This window comes from Vigna radiata, unplaced genomic scaffold (assembly GCF_000741045.1).
Source record: "Vigna radiata var. radiata cultivar VC1973A unplaced genomic scaffold, Vradiata_ver6 scaffold_23, whole genome shotgun sequence".
Classification (NCBI taxonomy): domain Eukaryota; kingdom Viridiplantae; phylum Streptophyta; class Magnoliopsida; order Fabales; family Fabaceae; genus Vigna; species Vigna radiata.
Window position 1 is genome coordinate 2,537,686 of NW_014541837.1, and position 9,910 is coordinate 2,547,595.

The window sequence follows — 9,910 nt, forward strand, 5'->3', positions numbered from 1 at the left end:
TGTATTCTTTTTGTTTATAATAATCACTTTAGTGAAATAATGTCTCAACTGATACAGGATGAAAATGATTCTCAAAATTGTTTTGTATAATCTTTTCTTCAAAAAAAAATTATAATTTTAGTTAGTTTGTATAATTTTTATATTCATTGCATGATTTATAAATAATGATAATATAATACTTGTATGATTATATTTTTTATTTGTTGATTATCATATTTATAATATTTTGATTAATAATTTTATACGACTTACATAAAATCTATATGAGAATCTTTGTATTAAGTTTGCACTGAAATAATACTCAGACTTTGTATAAAATATGACCAAAAGCGTGTTCAAACATAGATATAAAATTATGATATAAACTAAAACTGTGGTTTTTTTTATAATAACTTCAGTAATTTGTAACGAATTTGTTTTAACCATAAAAGTAATATATAAGAAAATTAAAAGGGTTAAAATAATGTAACGATGGATTTTTATGGAGAAAAAAGTTGTAACTTAGGAAAAACAGAAAATAATAAGATGATCGGAAAAATAACCTATATTTAGGTCAGACTTGTAACAAGTAATATATCATTCATTGTTCTTGCCATAAATGAAGCTGCTTAGTTGGAAAGTGTTAAAAGGGATAATGGGAACTGGAACAGTCACCCCCTAATTTAATTGTTCAATCATTTTAATCCCAAAACTTAGTTAATTAATAGTTAATTAGGAGATGAAACTTAGAGAGAGAGAGAGGTGAAAAGAAGAAGAAAACTGTTTGACAGCGTTGGATACTGAGAAGACGTGATAGAGAGAGAGAGAGAGAGAGAGAGATTATAACTATGAAGGTGAAGAGGTTAGTTTTTTGTTGAACTGCTTGGAAGGAACAGCTTTGAATTCCAACACAACACAACCAACAACAAACACACGAAAAGAAGAAACACCTTTGAAAAAATTAATAAAAACCTTTTGGAGAGAGAAACTCAAGAGACGTGAGCCTAGAGTTCTTTCTTTTATTTTTCTTTTCCACAATTTGGTTTTGCTTCTTCCTTCCTTTGTTATCCAATCACCAGTCACCAATCACCTTCTCTCTCTCCGTCTCTCCATCTCTATCTTCCTTCTTCCTATCTACAGTTTTTCTCTCTCTAGCTTTTCATTTTCTCTCCCATCAGATCTCTTCCATGCTTCTCCGCTGGTTTTTGGAACACCCTTTTTCTTAATCCTCTCTGATCAATCATATCTAGCATTTTTAGACCGTGAAGTTTCATTTTTCTTTTGTTGTAATTAGTTGAATCCTTTATTCTTTTTCATTTTTTTATAGGGAATAATATTAACGAAAATAATAATTGATTGTGGTTTGAAGAAAAAGAAAAATCCCAACTTTTTTTGTCTTCTTTGTCGTTTGCGGTGTTTTGGAACAGAACCCAGAAAAAAATATTTTTATATTATTTGAGGTGGTTGTACTTTGTGGTGGGTGTGATTGAAGATTTGCTGTGATTGTGGATGGTGGGAGAGGGGGAAGAACAGGGAGGGAAGCTGGGGGGTTATGATTGAGGGTGAATTTGAGGAATCGTTGATTTTTGTGTTGTGGTTAGGATCTATTTTGGTATATTTGGTGATGGGGATGAGGAATGATGCACAGAAGCAACAGCTTCTTCATCAGGGTAATGGTGGTGGCAAAACCAGCGGCTTCATTCCTAGTTCTTTTCGTGCTCTTTCTAGCTACCTCAGGATTGTTTCCTCTGGTGCTTCCACAGTTGCACGTTCTGCAGCGTCTGTTGTAGCTTCATCCGTTGTGGACAGAGATGATGTTCCCGACAATGATAAGGTATGTGTCAGTTTTTTTGATTGGTGATTTAAGATCAATTTCTTGATTGGTCATCGCAGTGAACTCGTGGTTTGTATTGATTTAAATTGTCAAGGTGGTTTGTTTGCATTTATAGGGTGTTTATTTTTGGTTTATGTATAATTGCGTATTTACTTGATCATGTTTCTGAATGGCTTAAATGACTTCTAATATTAGAGGGCAGGTTTAGATTCACTGATTGTTTAAAAACTCCTTGTTTTTGTTATAGAGATAAACCTATAGATTGTTGATCCGAATGGTTTATATTTTCTTCTAATTTTAGAGTATAGGTTTAACTTGCGAATCCAGTGTGATTGCCGCTGCTTGTTCATACTCAGTCATTATTACATAGTTCAAAATTCTATTCTTGAATTTGTGGCGTGCGAGGTTTAAAGGTATGGTGCTTTTTATTCGGGGCCATGCTTATTGTATTCAATCAATGTGTGATTTGGGGATAAGAATTCAAACAATAAGGAGAGCTCTTGCTGGGTGCAATCAGTGGCTTCCTCTGTTTGTAAATTTCTTATTCTGTTTGTATTGTTTGGTACGAACAGATGCTTTGTTGAACAGACTGTTATATTTTTGGCCTCTGAAAGAGTATACAATTCCATAGGCACATGTGTAAACCTTATGTCGGAAGTATGGCTGGGTAAACACCTCTATAGTTTGGGATTGAAAACCTGATACTGTTCCTTAACTTTGCCTAGGGTTATACTCTACTTTGACCGCGATCAACCACTATCTGGTACAGTAATGCATGCATTCATGCAATTTTAAGTTGCAGGTGTCTTCACACTATTGGAAAATTTGGTGGTTTGATTTTTCTAGGTTTCTATTTTATTATTCTGCTAATCTCTTTCACTCGTGTGTAGCGCTCTCTGATTGTTTTTATATGAGATTTTTATAAAGTTTTATCAATTTTGGCTAGAAACTTGGACACTATTCTGATTTAAGCAACCTGTCTAGTAGGAAAATATGTCATTTATTAGATATAACAAGGAGTGTGTCGTTTTGCATAGTGTTATGAATACATGTGAGGGATAAGGGATTAAGAGTTTGACATTTGATTTTATTGACACTTTCAACTGATATCAAGGTAAAAATTGAAAGTTATAACTATTTTTCAATATGTAATTCTTTTATGGTCTCTTTCATGATAATGGAATTAATGGCATCTTTATATGAAAAGAGATCTACTCTGTTTTTATAGCTATGTGCTTTTAGAGATAATCAGGTTGTTTCATGAATGTGCTTATCTAGTTGTGGTTTGTTGTAAGGGGATTGTGTATTTAAATATCTTTAGTTTTTATATGAATATCCAAAGAATCGATTTTAAATACTTAAATCTACATCAAGTTCTTGAGTTACATTTTTTCTTTGCCGTGCTGAATCTGATTTTTGCTGGAATTTTATATTACTTTTCGCGGTATTTCTACTGAGTAATTGATACTTTATTCTATGTACCATTTTTTATATTTTTGTGTAGACTCAATGACTTATTTCGATCATAAATTTATATAGGTTATCTGGGCTGGGTTTGACGAGTTAGAGGGTGAGGGTGGAGTTATTCAGCAAGTACTTCTTCTAGGCTACCGATCTGGCTTCCAGGTTTGGCACGTTGATGAATCAAATAATGTCCGTGACCTTGTATCCAGACATGATGGTCCTGTTTCTTTTATGCAAATGGTACCTAATCCAATTGCATCAAAGAGATCTGAAGACAATTATGCGAACAGTCGGCAGTTGTTGGTTGTCTGTACTGATGGATTCTTTGTAGGAGGGAGCAATCTTCAGGATGGGTTGGCCACCCCTAATAATGGAAGCAATTTAAACTCACATGATCAAATGAATGGAAACTATTTGCCGACTACTGTTAGGTTTTATTCTATGAAATCTCAATCATATGTTCATGTGCTGAAGTTTAGATCAGTTGTTTATTCTGTGAGGTGCAGTTCTCGAGTAGTTGCTATCTCTCAGTCCACTCAGGTACACCTTCTAGCATATATTGTATACTAAAACTTTAAAATGTGTTGTCTTGGAATATTTGATGGAATCATTCTTTTGCAGATTCACTGTTTTGAAGCTACCACATTAATAAGGGCGTATATTTTACTTACCAATCCTATAGTCATGAGTGTCCCTGGTTCTGGAGGCATAGGTTATGGACCTCTCGCGGTGGGACCAAGATGGTTGGCATATAGTGGAAGTCCAGTTGCTGTTTCCAATTCAGGACATGTCAGTGGACAACATTTGATGCCTTCTGCAAGTTTTTCTGGTTTTTCTTCCAATGGCAGTTTGCTTGCTCATTATGCCAAAGAGTCCAGCAAGCATATTGCTACTGGTATTGTATCCCTCGGAGACATGGGGTATAAGAAACTTTCCAGATACTGCTCTGATACCAATGGTTCATTACAATCTGTAAATTCTGTCTCCAAGGGCATCGGAACCATTAATGGCCATTCAACAGATGCAGATAACATTGGGATGGTGAAATACTGTTCTTTATTTTGTTTACTTGAATACACACACACACACACACACACACATATATATATATATATATATATATTGAACTGTATATATATGTGTCTGTCTTTGCTCAAAACAGATTATAAAGTAGTCCATTTTAGGTTGTACATGTTTTGTACAGATGGTACATGGACAAAAAAAATTATAATGTTACCAGTATTACATTCATTTTCTTCTAGCATTGTTCGTAGAAATCTTGTTTTGAACATATTAATGTCTTTCTAAGAAAATATATCAGGTTGAGAGTATCAATATGGTTGATGCTGTATCATTTTATTCTGTCTTTTACATAGGGTAACATTGTTTTTGTTCTCTTTCAGGTTATTGTTAAAGATATTGTCTCCAGAAACGTTATTACCCAATTCCGGGCCCACAAGAGTCCTATTTCAGCATTAAGCTTTGATCCTAGTGGCACCATTTTAGTGACAGCTTCCATTCAGGGTCATAACATAAATGTTTTCAAGATCATGCCTGTACAGGACAATTTTTCTGCTTCTGATACTGGCCCTTCCTATGTTCATTTGTACAAGCTGCAACGTGGCTTTACAAATGCGGTGAGTGCATGGTTTTTCTTTTTCTTTTTTTTGATGAATTATCATTTTCTTTATGACAATTCATGAACACAAGCAACATGGAGTTATAATAATATGTATTGGGATTTTTAGGTTATTCAAGATATCAGTTTCAGTGATGACAGCAAGTGGATTATGATCAGTTCCTCGAGGGGCACTAGCCATCTATTTGCCATAAATCCTCAAGGAGGACATGTAAATATTCAGTCCTATGATGATAGTTTTACTATAAGGAATAGTACATTAGGCGCTACAGCTAATCACCCCCAGGGATGGTCTCATGGTTCTGCCATGCAAAAGCCTAAACAAAAGAGTTTGGTTGTGGCTGGCCCTCCAATCACTCTTTCCGTAGTAAGCCGGATCAGGAATGGAGCCAATGGCTGGAGGGGCAGTGTAACTGGTGCTGCTGCTGCTGCAACTGGAAGGAAAACTTACCTTTCTGGTGCTATTGCTTCATCTTTTCGGAAGTATAAAAGTTCTGAAGTGAACTATTCAAAGTATCACCTGCTGGTCTTTTCACCAACTGGTTCTATGATACAATATGCTCTGCAAATGTTAACCAGTCAAGATTCAGGTGTTGGCTCTGTGTTGTCTCCTGCATATGAATCCCTTCCACAGGATGATGCAAGATTAGTAGTTGAGGCTATCCAAAAATGGAATATATGTCAGAGTCACAGTCGAAGAGAGCGAGAAGATAACATAGATATATATGGTGAGAATGGAATTGCAGATGCCAATAAAATATATCCAGAGGAAGTGGGGGAGGAGTACACCATTAGCCCGAAAGTCTGGAATGGAGCTATGAAAGTTAATCCTTCTCTTGAGGGGAAGAATCATTTGTATATTTCAGAAGCTGAACTTCAGATGCATCACGCTCAGACTTCATTATGGGCAAAACCAGAGGTATGCTACTTTAAATCAAACTGTGTGGTTTTAGTCTCTTATGTTTTGCCCTTTGTTTGATATTTATATGCACAATGCTTTTCCAACCAGATATATTTTCATTCAATGTTGCAAGAGCCTAACTTAATGGGTGAAGAAGCTGCTTCTAGTGGCGAATTTGAGATTGAAAGGATTCCAACATGCGTAATTGAAGCTAGATCAAAAGACTTGGTTCCAATTTTTGACTATTTTCAGACTCCAAAGTTGCAGCAAGCAAGGTTTGATGATAAATTAATTGAATGGTTTTCTTCCATATTCTTTGACTTTGTATTGAACATTGTGCTTATAAATATCAGTTACTTTGTTTGTTGATGTTAAATTTTCTTTGGATTCTTTCTTGCTTTATTATTTTCCCTTTGTATACATGGAGATATCTTGCATATTCATGAAATTGAAATTTTATGATTGTGTTACAGGACTTCTATGGATAGCAAAAGAGATGACCAACTGTCACATAACAGTTTGCAGCCATCTGGAAATGGCAGGATTTCATCTAGGAGTGATGATGGTGATGCTGTTTCTGAGTTAAGAAATGGAATTGAAGGAACTGAATTGAATAATCATGTGGTGCCTTCTGAAACTGTGAGCTTTGTAAATAACAATGACACCTTTAAACCAAATACTCAGCATGAGATTGTAAATAATAGAAGGGAGGCTCAACTCATGTTTGTAAATAGTGACAGAAAGCTTGAAAATGAAGAATCATTTTGAAGAAAAATGGGGATGAATTTGAATCTAAGGTAATTTGTTTGCATCTGCTTTTATAAATTGATTATAGTTTCTTGGTATGCATTGTTTACAACACAATCCTTGTTAAGTCTGGCAACAACCAAAAAGAAACCTAGGATATATTAAAATAATAATGACAGACAACAAAGTTCTCATTGATGTTATCACTAGTGTTTTTTCATTAGTTCTGTGTAATCATTGTGTTTGTTAATCATTCATATATTTGGAAATACTTGATATATTTATAGTATTATTAATGTATACATTTTTCATTGGCTTTTCTCTTTTCTGGGTTTTCAATTCAGGCATGGAAATATTCTTTGATTTGGCAATGGAGGCTTAATTAACAATGTTAATATAAAATGTTGGGAGAGATAGAGAAGCATAAGGAGTAGCTTCACTAGCTTGACTATGATGCAAAATTGTGGATACTACCAAGGATTTCTTTCTGTTGAAATTGTAAATAACAGATTCATGTATATCAATAATTAGTTTTAATGTGTAAATAATAGAATCTTCACTCCCACCTTTTCTTTTCATTCTATTAATTACATTCTTATTATTATAATTATTATAATTATTATTAGATAATTTAGTTTGTAAGGAGATAAGGTGAAAATATATATTTATTGTACAGGACATAAATCTTTGTAATTTGTAAAGTCTATTTATGATCCAATATGATCTCTATCTGGTTAGAGCATGTTAAATATCAAGTTCAAATTAAAATACCCTATTAACTATATTAGTGCTATAACAAAAGGATTCATGAAAAAGTGAACTTTTATTACACACATTTTTCTTAATAATTTGAACTAATTTCATTTTACTAAAATTGCAATAAGAACATTTGATCTAAAATGGGATTAATGAATCCTTGGTGATAAGAAGGTTGATACCTGATAAGATAATGATTCATTGGACCAAGAAATGAGATGTGATGTGACCAAGAAGGTAGAAGGAGGAAGAGGAATATGTATATAAAAATAAGAAAAGTATTACCAAACTATGTAAGTGATTAGTTTTTAGTAATTCAATAATTTGTAATTGAGTGAAGTAAACCAAAAAGTTGAATTAATTTGTTTTTCTAATTTATTGGTGCTAATTTATTTTGATTTATGAGAACAAAATAATATTAATTATCAAATGAATATCGGTTTTTGCTTAACAAATTTATTTCTGTATGTAAATTTCAAAGAGTTTTTTCTTTGTAAATGTCATTTAAAAAAAACAATTTTAAAAGAGTGTCTCAATAGTAACACCATTAAAAACTTAAAAGAATAAAAAATAAAAGAGTATTATGTTATGAATAATATACTATAGTTTTCGATAAAAAAATATAATAATTTTTAAATATATATATATATATATATATATATATATATATATATATATATATATATATTTAAAGTAGCCATTTGTAGAACTAAAGAAACGAATTGAAGTTTAAGAGAATAAAATTTCACGGAAGTGGTTGGTTACGTCAACTTCCATTATATGTAAGACATAAAAGTAGGCATGAAATGAAAGTTTTCATCAATTCATTATATATTTCATAAATGAAAATGAAAAGTACCTTTTCAATACAAGAAATTAAGAGATTTGTAGAAAGATCTGAACCATAATTTTTATAATTAAAGATACCAATTTTGTTAGGATGACTAATTAAACCCTCAAATTTAATAAAATCAAGATCTTTAATAGTATTTATTTATCGATCAGAAAATAGAACAGATATGTAAAGTGCTTTGAAAAATACTAAAAAAGTGGTCCTAAATTATTGAGAATAAAATCTTCTGATTATTTTGTCATGGAAAATTTAGAACCTCAAATATCATAATTTACTTGTCGGAATGAAAATGTTGTCTTTTCAATTACGTGCAATACAAAAATTACTAATGTTTGTTTTCGTAGAATGTTGGGAACTATGTGTGAACCTGTTTATTACCTAAAACAATCTCATATTCTAATTTATAATGCATAATTCAAGATTAATTTACCAAACATTCTAATACTGTTCACAGTTAAAAGTTAAATAAAATAATTAAAATCAATTCTAGCGAATTTTAAAATGAAAAGGCACCAAATAAACTTTTTAATTCCAAACCCTTATTTATTTGACCACCCACTATAATTATTTTTTTTATTCTGTAGTGCACATTTCATATACCAAGATTTATGATTGATACTAATTTAAACATTTATTTCAACTATAGTTACAACTATTTAAAGTTAATAATACATTTAACATCAAAATAAAGTATATGCTTTTTTTTTATTCTAAATCAAAGTAGATGCTTGATAACAATTTCTACTATTGTAGTGTATTTAGGACGTTTTTTTCTTTGTTTGTAAAACTCTTACAGAAAATTGATAAGAATAAGTAATATTTTAAAAATAAAATAAATTAAAACATTTATTTTGACCTTAATTTCACAACATAAATATTTAAGCTTAAAATCGGTTACGGGAATCACAATAACATTAAATTTTGTTGATTGAAACTTTAGAATTGGTATTTCTTCTTATACAAGTCATTCTGAAGAAATCTTTCCAACTATTCATTAGTCCTTCTTGAATCTTCTTTTTCGTAATACAATAAAATATGTTGAGCTTGATATAAAGTGGTAAAATAAATAATATTTATAGAAAGTGTATGGTTGGTACTCGACCGGTTCAATACAAATATATTTACAATTTCGGAAACCTAATCAGTTTTATTTGAACATTAAGGATATTAAAAAAAAAAAAAAGTCTATTATGGATAAATCTTTGCAAAGGCTGGCCGGTCGAAGAAATGGTTCATTGGCCACCTAGCTTGCAAGGTTAAGCAGACTCACAATATTAATACAAATCAGTTTGATAATTGTTATTAAGAAATGATTAGATAGTAATTAAGTTAGTAATAAATAAAAGTTTATTATAATTTATGTAAGATTTAATATTTAGGTTTAATACTCAACTTTGTCCCTAGTTTGGTTGGCAAATTTCAATTTCGTCCCTATTTAGAAAAGTGTTTGAAATTGGTCCTTACTTTTAAATTTTTGAGTCAAAATAGTCCCTTCCGTTAAATAATGACAAACGGTGTTAAATTCTTTTTCTCTCTATTCTCATTTTCTGTGCATTGCAGGTTTTTGTCAACATTTGCAGTATTTAATGATTATTGTACTTTTCCCAATAAAAATTTTATATGATTAAATAAAAAATTTAATTTTTTAATGATTTTTTTTGTTTTTATTTAAATTTTATGATGTATATAACTAAATAATATTTTGTTTTTATGATGTATATAACTAAATAAAAAATA

The 9,910-nt window shown here is 31.3% G+C and overlaps 1 protein-coding gene across 2 annotated transcripts; it reads left to right on the forward strand.

Annotated features, from left to right (window-relative positions):
• The first annotated feature begins 765 nt into the window (after positions 1-765).
• On the forward strand, positions 766-7,171 carry LOC106778602 (autophagy-related protein 18f). 2 transcript variants are annotated; one of them, XM_014666573.2, is made up of 8 exons: positions 777-1,813; positions 3,353-3,817; positions 3,899-4,318; positions 4,681-4,914; positions 5,026-5,835; positions 5,926-6,092; positions 6,291-6,614; positions 6,909-7,171. In XM_014666573.2, exons 1-7 carry the CDS (start codon positions 1,532-1,534, stop codon positions 6,583-6,585), a joined length of 2,673 nt encoding a protein of 890 aa, XP_014522059.1. In that variant the 5' UTR covers positions 777-1,531; the 3' UTR covers positions 6,586-6,614; positions 6,909-7,171. The 2 variants fall into 2 exon arrangements, 1 of the variants encoding a protein (XP_014522059.1); XR_002666211.1 differs by lacking the exon at positions 6,909-7,171 and having other exon boundaries at positions 766-1,813; positions 5,951-6,092; positions 6,291-6,433.
• Positions 7,172-9,910: the final 2,739 nt, after the last annotated feature.

Bases quoted from the DNA above. Each gene is read 5' to 3' on its own strand.
- LOC106778602 (XM_014666573.2), top strand. From the start codon at position 1,532: ATGATTGAGGGTGAATTTGAGGAATCGTTGATTTTTGTGTTGTGGTTA. The intron at 4,915-5,025 runs GTGAGTGCATGG...TGGGATTTTTAG, and splicing joins AACGTGGCTTTACAAATGCG to GTTATTCAAGATATCAGTTT. The intron at 5,836-5,925 runs GTATGCTACTTT...TTTTCCAACCAG, and splicing joins CATTATGGGCAAAACCAGAG to ATATATTTTCATTCAATGTT.